Source organism: Salmo salar, chromosome ssa10 (genome assembly GCF_905237065.1).
Source record: "Salmo salar chromosome ssa10, Ssal_v3.1, whole genome shotgun sequence".
Lineage (NCBI taxonomy): Eukaryota > Metazoa > Chordata > Actinopteri > Salmoniformes > Salmonidae > Salmo > Salmo salar.
Window position 1 is genome coordinate 3,590,082 of NC_059451.1, and position 14,606 is coordinate 3,604,687.

The window sequence follows — 14,606 nt, forward strand, 5'->3', positions numbered from 1 at the left end:
AAAGGCTTTACGGCGAAAGCAAACCATGTGATTATCTGAGAACAGCTCCCAGCAGACAAATCATTACAAACAGTTACCAGCCAAGAAGAGGAGTAACAAAAGTCAGAAATTGAGATAAATGTATCACTTACCTTTGATCTTCATATGATTGCACTCCCAAGACTCCATGTTACACAATAAATGTTTGTTTTGTTAGATAAATTCCCTCTTTATATTCAAAAACCTCCATTTTGTTGGTGCGTTTTGTTCAGTAATCCATTGGAACAAAGCGCGGTCACAACAGACAGACGAAAAATCAAAAAAGTACCATAAAAGTTCATAGAAACATGTCAAACGATGTTTATAATCAATCCTCAGGTTGTTTTTGTCATAAATAATCGATCATATTTCAACCGGACAATAGCTTCGTCAGTAGAAAAGGAGAAACGACAAAGGCGCGCTCCCGGTCATGCGCTGGACTCATGTCTGGAAATTTCCACTGTGCTCTCATTGAAACTGGTGTTTCTCCCTCAAGTAATTGAACCGACTTTGGTCAGTTGTTTAATAACCGGGGGGAAAAACCCCAGAATGTTGATTAATCGCTCAGCGCTAGTGGCCAGCCATCCTCCAGGAGAGCCTTAATGGGGCAGTGTTGTATTTTGAACAAGTAAAACATCAGTCCTACTTGTCCGAAGGACTAGTGGGTAAAATAGTCGAGCCCTGATGTTTCTCTTTGTGTGTTATATCAGTGTGTACCCCCAGTTTAATTGTGTGTGTGTGTGTGTGTGTGTGTGTTATCAGTGTGTGTGTATGTGAACAAGCATGGGACCTGTGGGCCTCACCTGGACAGGAAGCAGATGCAGCGTCTTCCGGACCACTTTGGGCCAGGTCCTGTTAACGCGGTGCTCCAACAGGCAGTTCAGACTTGTCTAGACTGTTGTTACCAACCAAAGGTGCTGCTCAGAACTCTACAGGCACATGCTGGGGGAGGAGAGGCTGTCAGTGGTGAGGAGATGGCTACTGCCACAGACCTGCACTCACACGCCACAGACCTGCACGGACACGCCACAGACCTGCACGGACACGCCACAGACCTGCACGGACACGCCACAGACCTGCACGGACGCGCCACAGACCTGCACTCACGCGCCACAGACCTGCACTCACGCGCCACAGACCTGCACTCACGCGCCACAGACCTGCACTCACGCGCCACAGACCTGCACTCACGCGCCACAGACCTGCACTCACGCGCCACAGACCTGCACTGACGCGCCACAGACCTGCACGGGCGCGCCACAGACCTGCACGGGCGCGCCACAGACCTGCACGGACGCGCCACAGACCTGCCATATTACCAGTCAGCCAGTCAACTGACAATGACTCTGTGTTTGACCTCATGTTGACCTCTGCCCCTAGTGAGGATGGATGGAGGAGTTCGTCTGGTAAAGCTGCCCTCAGCCTCCAGCGCCTCCTTCGTGCTCCGCTTCCTAGAGACGCTGTGTCGCACGCTGCAGAGTAATTTCCTCTTCAGCTCCCAGCCCTTCAGCCACATATACACCTACAGTAAATATGGTAACTACACCACAGCACCACCAAGTCAGGTAACTACAGCACCACCAAGTCAGGTAACTACAGCACCACCAAGTCAGGTAACTACAGCACCACCAAGTCAGGTAACTACAGCACCACCAAGTCAGGTAACTACAGCACCACCAAGTCAGGTAACTACAGCACCACCAAGTCAGGTAACTACAGCACCACCAAGTCAGGTAACTACAGCACCACCAAGTCAGGTAACTACAGCACCACCAAGTCAGGTAACTACAGCACCACCAAGTCAGGTAACTACAGCACCACCAAGTCAGGTAACTACAGCACCACCAAGTCAGGTAACTACAGCACCACCAAGTCAGGTAACTACAGCACCACCAAGTCAGGTAACTGCAGCACCACCAAGTCAGGTAACTGCAGCACCACCAAGTCAGGTAACTGCAGCACCACCGCAGTCAGGTAACCGCAGCACCACCGCAGTCAGGTAACCGCAGCACCACCGCAGTCAGGTAACCGCAGCACCACCGCAGTCAGGTAACCGCAGCACCACCGCAGTCAGGTAACCGCAGCACCACCGCAGTCAGGTAACCGCAGCACCACCGCAGTCAGGTAACCGCAGCACCACCGCAGTCAGGTAACCGCAGCACCACCGCAGTCAGGTACATTCAATGATAAATGTTGTCTTGGACAGGGCACTGTGTATATGTGTAGCTGTATGTCAGTAGCCGTGTTTCACAACATCTCTTCCCTGTGAGTCTGTACTAGCAGTGTGTCTGTACTAGCAGTGTGTCTGTACTAGCAGTGTGTCTGTACTAGCAGCAGGTCTGTAGCTGTAACAGCATCTCTTCCCTGTGTGTTTGTCTGTTCCAGTGAAGGAGGAGGCGTTGGAGGCCCCATCACTGAGCCAGGGGATTAAACGTCTGTCTAGAGACTCGTCCCCCTACGCAGCCCCCCTTTCCCCTAAACTACTGCGCACCGAGGCACACCTTTCAGAAGGTAGCACCAACCAATCAGCACCTAGCATACTGGCTCACATTACACACATCCAGTACATCAACACAAATTATATATAGAGGTTGGAGAAACAAGCAAACACCTTTTGATGATCAGTGACCTATTCTAAAATTGATTAAATTGTTTTTTCCTCATCAATGTACACACAATACCACATAATGACAAAGCGAAAACAATTTTTAGAAATGAAAAATACAAAACAGAAATACCTTATTTACATAAGTATTCAGACCCTGTGTATATAAGATCCCACAGTTGACAGTGCATGTCAGAGCAAAAACCAAGCCATGAGGTCAAAGGAATTGTCCTTAGAGCTCTGAGACAGGATTGTGTCGAGGCACAGATCGGAGGAAGGGTACCAAAACATTTCTGCAGCATTGAAGATCCAAAAGAACACAGTGGCCTCCATCATTCTTAAATGGAAGAAGTTTGGAACCACCAAGACTCTTCCTAGAGCTGGCCGCCCCGCCAAACTGAGCAATCGGGGGAGAAGGACCTCGGTCAGGGAGGTGACCAAGATCCCGATGGTCACTCTGACAGAAATCTAGAGTTCCTCTGTGGAGATGGTAGAACCTTCCAGAAGGACAACCATCTCTGCAGCACTTCATTAATCAGGCCTTTATGGTAGAGTGGCCAGACGGAAGCCACTCCTCAGTAAAAGGCACATGACAGCCCGCTTGGAGTTTACCAAAAGGCACCTAAAGGACTCAGACCATGAGAAACCGTTTCTCTGGTCTGATGAAACCAAGATTGAACTCTTTGGCCTGAATTCCAAGTCTCACATCTGGAGGAAACTTGGCACCATCCCCACGGTGAAGCATGGTGGTGGCAGCATCATGCTGTGGGGATGTTTTTCAGCGGCAGGAACTGGGAGACTAGTCTGGTTCGAGGCAAAGATGAACGGAGCAAAGTATAGAGAGATCCTTGATGAAAACCTGCTCCAGAGCGCTCAGGACCTCAGACTGGCGTGAAGGTTCACCTTCTAACAGGACAACGACCCTAAGCACACAGCCAATACAACGCAGGAGTGGCTTTGGAACAAGTCTCTGAATGTCCTTGAGTGGCCCAGCCAGAGCCAGGACCTGAACCCGATCGAACGTCTCTTGAGAGACCTGAAAATAGCTGTGCAGCGACGCTCCCCATCCAACCTGACAGAGCTTGAGAGGATCTGCAGAGAACAATGGGAGAAACTCCCTAAATACAGGTGTGCCAAGCTGTAGCGTCATACCCAACAAGACTTGATATTATTATAATATAGTAATATTTCAGAATAATATATGTATTTTATTTAGTTTGCAAAAAAAATCTGCCTGTTTTTGCTTTGTCATTATGGGGTATTGTGTGTAGATTGATGAGGGAATAAAATAATAATTTTAGAATAAGGCTGTTGGGTAGAAAAATTTACAAAAAGCAAAGGGGATGCACTGTATCATGGGATTGGGCAGATAGAGGTTAAAGTAACGGTCTTATAAGGCAGAGGACCATGTTTATCTCTACAGCAGATACTATGCCCCGTGAGGAGAACAGCCTTCTGAAGGAGCAGTGCTTCATGGACTCTAACTCCATGACGCCACGCCCCAAGACGCTGCGCAGCACCTCTGACTACCACACCCACTCCCAGGCCAGCAGCCCCTATTACCCATGCCATGGCCCCGGACGCACTCACAGCACACCACTGCACCGCCATGCCTCCAACCCTGCGGACCTCCCCTGTACACACAGAGGAGTGGAAGGTAGGCCCTGTCAGAGCCTCTGTCCTCATGGTGTGTTGCTGTATCCAATACCCTACTATGCTCTCTATGTCAGTCTGGTTGTTGCTATGGGGTTGTTTTGTTTGAAGGCAACAAATCCCTGGAATATTTGATCATTGCGATCTCTTTGAAGTAGCGTAGTGGCAACATCATACCATCTTAATGTTCAAATTTCGAGCCCTGGATTTAAACAACTCCGACATTAAATGGCTCAGAAACTATCTTATGGGCCATAATCAAATGGTGGATGTGAACGGGTCACTGTCTAAACCCAAAACTAATATCTGCAGATTACCACAAGAAAGACACATTTTTTTTCCCCCCTGCTGTTTATCTCTGAAGCTACAATGAGCTGTAGACTAGTTCACCGTGTCTTACTGCTCTGTTCTCCAGCCGCCAGCTCCACCACGGGCCCCGAGCCCACGGGCCCCGAGCCCACGGGCCCTGACAGACCGACCCCCAGGGGGGCGGGGTTGGGCAGGAACCCCTCTACCTGGTCTATCGATGAGGTCATGCAGTTTGTAAGCGACGCCGACCCCTCAGCCCTAGCCCCGCACGCTGAGCTGTTCAGGAAACACGTGAGTGACTTCTGACCATAGAGTTATAACCACTAGAGTAGAGTGAAAATGATTATTACTGACCATAGAGTTATAACCACTAGAAAACTACTGTTATTACTGACCATAGAGTTATAACCACTAGAAAACTACTGTTATTACTGACCATAGTTATAACCACTAGAAAACTACTGTTATTACTGACCATAGTTATAACCACTAGGAAAACGATTGTTATTACTGACCATAGTTATAACCACTAGGAAAACGATTGTTATTACTGACCATAGTTATAACCACTAGAAAACTACTGTTATTACTGACCAATAAGTTATAACCACTAGAGTAGAGTGAAAACGACTGTTTTGATGGTTATATACCAGCGTGCATGGTTTCTTCTGAATTATGCTAATCCTGGCTTATTTTTCTCTCTCTCTCTGCCTGTGTCTCTCTCCTGTCTTTCTGCCTGCGTGTCTGTCCATCCTCAGGAGATTGACGGCAAGGCCCTAATGCTGCTGAGGAGTGACATGGTGATGAAGTACATGGGTCTGAAGCTGGGGCCCGCCTTGAAGCTGTGTCACCACATAGAGCGGCTGAAACAGGGCAAACTGTAGAGCTGAAACACAGAATGGAAAAGGGCAAACTGTAGAGGTGAAACACATATATACTGAAACAGGGCAAACTGTAGAGGTGAAACTGGAGAGCTGAAACACAGACAAACAGGGCTAACTGTAGGGCTGAAACTGTAGAACTGTAACAGACTGAAACAGGGCAAACTGTAAGGCTGAAACAGGGCAAACTGTAAGGCTGAAACAGGGCAAACTGTAGAGCTGAAAGACACAGGCTGAAACAGGGCAAACTGTAGTAGGTCCCAGATTAGCCCAGCCTCACAGACCCCAGATGAATCACAGCTCACCCTACCACAGAATGTCCCACAGCGTCCCTTACAGGTGACCCAATACTCAACCTCTAACAGTCTCTTCAAGGGCACACAGCCCCCTCCAACTCTAGCCCCCAGCCTGCCCTAAGCCCTCTTTATCTCTGAGCTCTGTCACTCCCGTTATGTTATCTGTGGTAACATGCCTCTAACATACAGACAGTGTGGAAACATGGAAACACACGGTGTGGATCAGTGGAAACATGCGTCGTGCATCGCTGACACCACATTACCTCATCTCCTCCCCAGCCAATCAGAGCTGGGCAAGCCAAACAGAGAGAAGGCTGTGATTGGTTGGATCCCAAATCAACAGACTCTCTCCATAGTGTTTACATTGAATAGCACAGACTGACTAACCTACACTAGGACATGCTAAGACTTTTTACTGAGTTATGTTTGATCTTGGTTCTGGATCCCAAAGATGTACAATGTTTTCTTCTATGACGTTATGTTTTTATTATTAATATCCTGATAATAAGGAGGATGTGTATATAAATGGAACCGTGACGATATTAGAAGCTAAACCTGTTTACAGCTGCAGAATGTCTGTTGTCTATTTCAATTCCTGTTAGTTCAAGAATGTGTCCATGATGCTGGATGATCTGCAGTTTAAGGTAGACCTTTGGCCTGTTGCCATGACGGTCACTAGCCTCTCATGGTAAAGGGTGAAATGTGTTAATATTGTTAGCAGGTGACTTTCCCCAATGTAAGATGGCCATTGTCTTAAACAGCTAGACGTTATATCTAATGCCTGTCAGACTGACAGACCATCAACCTCCAACCAGTGGAGATATTCAGCCAGTTCTTTTGAAACTCTAATTCCCTGTGACTGTGGTGTTTGATGTGGGTCATGCTGTTAGAGAGATCGCCCCTACTGGTGGTGTCAAGCACAGAGGCTTTGTCCAGTTTTCATCAAGACAAAACTGTCTAGAAAGATTATTTAAATTTATTTCCAGAAGTTATTTCAGATGACTGGTCAGTGATTCTAGAAGTTATTTCAGATGACTGGTCAGTGATTCTAGAAGTTATTTCAGATGACTGGTCAGTGATTCTAGAAGTTATTTCAGATGACTGGTCAGTGATTCTAGAAGTTATTTCAGATGACTGGTCAGTGATTCTAGAAGTTATTTCAGATGACTGGTCAGGGATTCTAGAAGTTATTTCAGATGACTGGTCAGGGATTCTAGAAGTTATTTCAGATGACAGCTCGTTCTAGTTTCAAGAGTAAAGGGGACATCATATTAAAGGGCTTTCTATCTAGGTTTCAGTTTGATATTAAAGGTGCTACACACAGGATTTTTTTAATTTAATTTTTGTGTTGTAATTTCAGAAAATGTCCATAATATATCTGCAGAAATAGTTTCACAGTATTGCTTACCGGCCAGCGTTGTGATTGACTGTGATATTCGCCTCAAAATGTAATAGTTTTGACTTTGTGACTGTGTTATCTAGTGGGAATCGCTCTGAAGTTGATATTTGTACAATGATTCCCTACACTATTCAGTGCTTGTTTTCTCACATAAACTCAAATTGAGCGAACAGTGTAGCACTTTAACAACCAGGGAATTACAAAAACAATTATTTCCACTAAATAACAGTTTGAATTTACAATGCAAAAATTCGACGACAAATCCTGTGTAGCGTCTCTTAATATTAGCACCAGTCGGCGATATCCTCACCTGTTATTGGTCCCTTCAGGACGTCATGTCAGTTGGACCATTTGTTAAAACAGATTTATGGGTTTAACCATAAATATCAGACACAAGAATGTACATTTTTGTAGAAAATAAATATTTTAATGAGATTATATATAAGTAGAAATGTGAAGATTATGGGTGAGGGAGGGACAATATATTTCATACTGCCTTTTTAATGCTTTGTATATCTTTTAGTTGAAACGGCCTCAACATAATGCAACAGAAGCTGCCTTGCTTTACTATGAGATCTCTCGGGGTCTTAGTTAATAGAAACGTTTGTAGCGTTCTGTTCTGGGTATTCTAAACCATTCTTCTGTTGTTGGTGAGTTGAAGTTAAGGACTCGTTGTGCCATAAAGCAACACAAGAACATAGTGTTCTTGTTAAAGTCTTTTAAAGCAGCTCAAATTACTTGAAAAAGATGCTGTAAGTCATGCTTGTTTATAAAGTCACACCTGAAATAAAAGTGTGTTTTCTGTTTAATAGATCTCCCCAATGGAAAGCAGCTTGTGTCCTCTTTGTTATGGTGTATGCTCCGGAGCCATGCTCTCCAACAGGACATCGTGAGCTACAAGTAGCTACCAGCCCACCTATGAGCTCGCCATGTAATTCTGAAAGAACATGCACTTTTTAAATATGTTCCATCACAAACTGTCATAAACAAAAAATCTCCCAGCTACTAACCAATCAAATCCACATTGATATTATCCCAGCCCTTGTTAGCCACTATTGGCTTGAAAAGCCAAACCTGACACAATAGCAATCTGCCAAATCATTTCCAGCAATATTGTCTCTGTCTGTTTGGTGAGCGCATTTGTCCATCACTCAATATGTAGCCTATTAGAGATGCTAGTAATAGTAATGGTCTTGTGGGTAGACAGACTTTGCCCAAAAACCTTAATTAAATGTTAACTGCGAAGTAGGCTTAACTGACTAAGCTATCATGATTATTTGGTTCAATTGGGTGGTCATTGTTTTGCAAACTGCCATAACATATGCAGCAGCAGTAGGCCTAACAGAAACATGTCTAGACAAACACATTTCTCTCTCTAAATTTCGCAATTAAAGGGGAATTACACAAATACATTTGATTTGTTTGTTTTTTCCAGACATCAAAATGTGTCTTCTGATTTGATTTTAAGCATTGACATGCTCTCAAAACATCAATGTTTGTTGTTCCTCTATGAATAACTGTAATATTGAAATAAACTGTGAAACAAACAAAAATCAGGAAAAATAAAATCGAACAGAATTCTGGAAAATACAAAATATAAATTTATGGGCACTGTCATGCCAAATACTATTCACCTGCCAAAAAAAGTGTCCCCCTACGTCACAATTGGATTCAATGACTTCTAGCTTCGGTTGCTAGGGCTATTTACTAGAATTTGCAAAATTCTGACTGGCCTACGTAATGAACCAAAGCGTCCGTTGTTATACTGGTTGCTTAGCTCTATTATACCTCGTAGCGGTCGCGTAGGACACAGGACGCGGGCCGTTCTAGTTCTATTTCACCTCAGAAGCACTCGCTCAGTCCGCACAAAATGATTACCTCAGAATTGCTCTTCAAGGACGATGTTTTTGACGGTGACTACCTGCTGCTTCAGAGGACTGGAAAGAGAACACTTTCTTTACCATATATTTGTCTTTATATAAGAAAATATTGTTCAATAGGAATAAATCATTTCAGCTGTTTTTAGATTTGACGTTGCTAGCTACTGTACTTATTTAGCTAGCTAATGTACTCAGCCTGCCTAGTCAGCTAACCATCTAGCTAGCTAGCCAGACAGTTTTAGTTAGCTAACGTTAGCTAGCTAACTGTTATTGTAGCTTTCTGTATGTATGTAGCTTGCACTTCAATGGCATCCCTCGTGAGATTTTATTTTATCTTTCCAACCAAGTACTATGGAGACACCACTGATCTCGACAAGAGGCGCAACATTCAGTGTTGCCAACTCCTCAGTAAGGAAAGTAGCTATTGGCTGTCCTAAAAGTCGCTAGAAGTAGCTAAATGACGTCATCACCTAATTTGCATAATTGGCCATGTGCATGTAATTCTGATGAACGCTGTAGAAGAGCAGAATAGCGACGTGGGAGAGACATTAAGTGAGTAAAAAACATATGTTTAGAACTACAAATGAACTTTCTTCTGTCGATTCTTGTTTTGTTTTTTTTTGTCACAATTCCATCCCTCCTCCTTTATCCGGGCCTGGGACCGGCAGCAGGGACCCAAAAGAGACACTAGCGGAGTTATTTAGTTTTCGATTTTATTTTTTGTTTAGTTTTCTTCATTTGGTTTGGTTTTTAACCTTATGGTCCACTTTGGAGCCTACAACAAGTCACAGTAAAACATGAACATTTTTAACCATAACATTTTTGACATTGTTGATACAATCTAAATGGACCAAAAAGAGACAATAGAACAAAACTGTCAATGGCAATGTGAGAAAATTATGGTAACTAGTCTGGTCCTAATTCAGGTTGTTTAAAAAAAAAAATGTAAGCCAGGGTGGGATCAGCCAGTGGCGGCTTCCCACTGCATGCGCGATTCATTTGCAGTCTGGACTCAGAGGGGTGAACATCTGCTGCTCTGACTGCAGTTGGGAGGGACTGCTGTGCGAGGACTGGCCGCCTGTGAGTGCTTTAGGACGGGGGTGGGGCCCACGGCAGCACCCGCTGCTCGTTGAGAAGAGTAAGAACGATACGTGCTTTAATGTCAGAGTCTCCAAAAGTCTCCAATAACACCAGAAAAAGTCGCTAGATTTGTCGCTAGTCACTTTTTTGAAAATGTGTCGCTAGAGGGGTCTGAATACTCGCTAAATATAGCAACAGTCGCTAAGTTGGCAACACTGAACATTCGTAGGGGGTTGAGAAATTCACAACTCAGGGTAAAGTTAACGGCTTAACTTACAGTACCAGTCAAAAGTTTGGACACACCTACTCAATCAAGGGTTTTAATTTATTCTTGCTGTTTTCTACATTGTAGATAATTATATTTCAGATTCTTCAAAGTAGCCACCCTTTGCCTTGATGAAAGCTTTGCACACTCTTGGCTTCACCTGGAAAGCTTTTCCAACAGTCTTGAAGGAGTTCCCACATATGCTGAGCACTTGTTGGCTAAAGCCTATCAGAAGCTTCTAAAGCCATAACATAATTTTATGGAATTTTCCAAGCTGTTTAAAGGCACAGTCAACTTAGTGTATGTAAACTTCTGACCCACTGGAATTGTGATACAATGAATTCTAAGTGAAATAATCTGTCTATAAACAATTTTTGGAAAAAATACTTGTGTCATGCACAAAGTAGATGTCCTAACCGACTTGCCAAAACTATAGTTTGTTAACAAGAAATTTGTGGAGTGGTTGAAAAACAAGTTTTAATGACTCCAACCTAACTGTATGTAAACTTCTGACTTCAACTGTACATCACTGCTGCGAGCTTTGAATGGTGAGTTTTCTTGTCGTTTTGAGGATTTCAAAGTTTTGGAAAATGACATGCTGTTAGTTTCCTCTCCTTTCACCTTCAATGTGGATAATGATCCCACTGACCTGCAATTTGAGCTTATCAATCTTCAATCTGATGCAGTGATTGGAGAACTATTCAAAACAATGTCACTGACGAGGTTGTATGCATCTCTCGACGAACAAAACTTTCCAAAGATTAGGATTCATGTTCAGAAGATGTTTGTACTGTTTGGGTCAACCTATGTATGTGAACAGACATTTTCAGTGATGAAATATAACAAGTCAAGGCACAGATCATCTCTTACTGACTCACCTCTCAGCAATCCTGCGCATAGCGATGTCAGAAACTGTACCTGACTTCACTGCTCTAGTCAATGCCCATCAGAGACTTCACTCCTCACACTGATTGAATGTAATGTTGAGCTCTCTCTTTCTTGTTTTTGTCCATACCCGTTAACAGTTCTGTCCGTGGTGCTAAATGCACAGTATACTTTTCCCTCCGTGTAGTTCATTGCATGTTAAATAATGAAAATACCTACCAAAAGGAGAACATGGATGTGGTTTATTTCTGTGCATGTTAAAAAAACAAAAAAATGCATATCTGTATGTGATTTACAGTAGATATATCTGTCAACAGTCATACACATGTATAATCCTGTAATGTGATTCTGGCCCACGATGCCAAAAACATATTCTAATGTGGCCCTCCATGGAAAATAATTGCCCAGGCCTGTTGTAGCTTGTACATTGAATATATTCATTGATCATGTACTCTACCTTGGCAAATAAAGGTGTTGTTTAGGTATTTGTATTTATGGGTCCCCATTAGTTCCTACCAAGGCAGCAGCTACTCTTCCTGGGGTTTATTATAGATCCCCATTAGTTCCTGCCAAGGCAGCAGCTACTCTTCCTGGGGTTTATTATAGATCCCCATTAGTTCCTGCCAAGGCAGCAGCTACTCTTCCTGGGGTTTATTATGGATCCCCATTAGTTCCTGTCAAGGCAGCAGCTGCTCTTCCTGGGGTTTATTATGTATCCCCATTAGTTCCTGTCAAGGCAGCAGCTACTCTTCCTGTTTTTTTTTTTTATGGGTCCCCATTAGTTCCTGCCAAGGTAGCAGCTACTCTTTTTGGGGTCCGGCAAAATTAAGGCATTTATACATTTTTAAAAACATTACTATACATTCATTACAGAATTCACAACACACTGTGTGCCCTCAGGCCCCTACTCCACCACTACCACATATCTACAGTACTAAATCCATGTGTATGTGTGTGTATAGTGCGTATGTTATCGTGTGTGTGTGTATGCATGTCTGTGTCTCTTCACAGTCCGCGCTGTTCCATAAGGTGTATTTTTATCTTTAAAAAAAATATATGTTTTAATCTAATTTTACTGCTTGCATCAGTTATCTGATGTGGAATAAAGTTCCATGTAGTCATGGCTCTATGTAGTACTGTGCGCCTCCCATAGGCTGGACTTGGGGACTATGAAGAGACCTCTGGTGGCATGTCTTTGGGGGTATGCATGGGTGTCTAAGTTGTGTGCTAGTCGTTTAGACAGCTCGACGCTTTCAACATGTTCAACCTCTCACAAATACAAGTAGTGATGAAGTCAATCTCTCCTCTACTTTGAGCCAGGAGAGATTGACATGCATATTATTGGTTGTTTGCTGTCTGTGTACATCCAAGGGCCAGCAGTGCTGCCAATTGCAATTTTCCTATGTCCCTCTTTGTAGCACCTGACCACACAACTGAACAGCAGTCTAGGTGCCACAAAACGAGAGCCTGTTGGACTTGCCTTGTTGATAAGAAGGCAGAGCAGAGCTTTATTATGGACAGACTTCTCCCCATCTTAGCTACTGTTGTATCAACATGTGTTGACCATGACAGTTTACAATCCAGGGTTACTGCAAGCAATTTAGTCACCTCAATTTGCTCAATTATTATACAATTTAGTTGAGGTTTAGGGTTTAGTGAATTTGTCCCAAGTGCAATGCTTTAAGTTTTTGAAATAATTAGGACTAATTTAGTCTTAGACATTTCAGTCATATCCAATATCAGGAGTTTCAAACTCGTCTTTGAATGGTGCTGTGTCTGTGTGTATTATATATATACACACACCCAGCATTTAAAAAAACGGTACACTACACTTCCTATGCATCATGTAAATACTCTGAAACAGGTTAATCTCTAATTTCCTTCATCTGATCTGAGGACACAGGATAGGTGTAGTATTTCACCAAATTAGAGACTTAATATCAACCAATAGAGAATGTGAAATGCTTTATTGGAAGTTCATTATCGAAGTGTTATAAATACATCATACATGCATTATAAATACAAGTTCAATCTGTACTTCAATGCACATCTGGTGTGCATTAACCTCTATGGGCTAGGTGGGACGCTTGCGTCCCACCTACTCAACAGCCAGTGTAATCCCGTGGCGCGATATTCAAATACCTCAAATGCAAAAACTTCAATTTTTCAAACATATGACTATTTTACACCATTTTAAAAACAAGACTCTCGTTAATCTAACCACACTGTCCGATTTCAAAAAGGCTTTACAACGAAAGCAAAACATTAGATTATGTCAGCAGAGTACCCAGCCAGAAATAATCAGACACCCATTTTTCAAGCTAGCATATAATGTCCCATAAACCCAAACCACAGCTAAATGCAGCACTAACCTTTGATGATCTTCATCAGATGACAACCCTAGGACATTATGTTATACAATACATGCATGTTTTGTTCAATCAAGTTCATATTTATATCAAAAACCAGCTTTTTACATTAGCATGTGACTAGCATGTGACTAGCATTCCCACCGAACCCTACCGGTGAATTTACTAAATTACTCACGATAAACGTTCACAAAAAACATAATTATTTTAAGAATTATAGATACAGAACTCCTCTATGTCCGATTTTAAAATAGCTTTTCGGTGAAAGCACATTTTGCAATATTCTCAGTAGATAGCCCGGCATCACAGGGCTAGCTATTTAGACACCCAGCAAGTTTAGCACTCACCAAAGTCAGATTTACTATAAGAAAAATGTTATTACCTTTGCTGTTCTTCGTCAGAATGCACTCCCAGGACTTCTACTTCAATAACAAATGTTGGTTTGGTCCCAAATAATCCATTGTTATATCCAAATAGTGGCGTTTTGTTCGTGCGTTCAAGACACTATCCGAAAGGGTAAATAAGGGTGACGAGCATGGCGCATTTCGTGACAAGAAAATTCTAAATATTCCATTACCGTACTTCGAAGCATGTCAACCGCTGTTTAAAATAAATGTTATGCCATTTTTCTCGTAAAAAAGCGATAATATTCCGACCGGGAATCTGCGTTTAGGTAAAAAGAGGAAAGAAAATAAAGCACGGGGTCGACTCGTGCACGCGCCTGAGTCTCAGAGTACTCTGATCGGCCACTTGCCAAACGCGATAATGTGTTTCAGCCAGAGGCTGCCTCGATATCATTCAGCTTTTTCCCGGGCTCTGAGAGCCTATGGGAGCCATAGGAAGTGTCACGTTACAGCAAAGATCCTCAGTCTTCGATAAAAAGAGCCAAGATGAACAACAACTTGTCAGAGAGGGCACTTCCTGTTCAGAATCTTCTCAGGTTTTTGCCTGCCATATGAGTTCTGT

At 43.1% G+C, this 14,606-nt stretch overlaps 2 protein-coding genes across 6 annotated transcripts in view; both read left to right on the top strand.

Moving 5' to 3' along the window:
* LOC106560708 (sex comb on midleg-like protein 2) overlaps positions 1 to 7,970 on the top strand; it is a 48,037-nt gene extending 40,067 nt beyond the window's left edge. For 3 of the 5 annotated variants that reach the window (XM_045687247.1, XM_045687246.1, XM_014123866.2), the window contains 6 exons: positions 781 to 984; positions 1,399 to 1,554; positions 2,404 to 2,529; positions 4,047 to 4,280; positions 4,692 to 4,876; positions 5,344 to 7,970. In XM_045687247.1, the coding sequence (XP_045543203.1) occupies positions 781 to 984; positions 1,399 to 1,554; positions 2,404 to 2,529; positions 4,047 to 4,280; positions 4,692 to 4,876; positions 5,344 to 5,469 (1,031 nt within the window). In that variant the 3' untranslated portion in view covers positions 5,470 to 7,970. The remainder of the gene's footprint in view (positions 1 to 780; positions 985 to 1,398; positions 1,555 to 2,403; positions 2,530 to 4,046; positions 4,281 to 4,691; positions 4,877 to 5,343) is intronic. The other 2 variants (XR_006756880.1, XM_014123867.2) reach the window with 2 other exon arrangements.
* A 1,871-nt stretch (positions 7,971 to 9,841) lies between these two features.
* LOC106613426 (nuclear receptor corepressor 1) overlaps positions 9,842 to 14,606 on the top strand; it is a 77,025-nt gene continuing 72,260 nt past the window's right edge. Inside the window, exon 1 of the mRNA XM_045687248.1 lies at positions 9,842 to 10,179. The gene's annotated coding sequence lies outside the window, so the exon portion shown is untranslated. The remainder of the gene's footprint in view (positions 10,180 to 14,606) is intronic.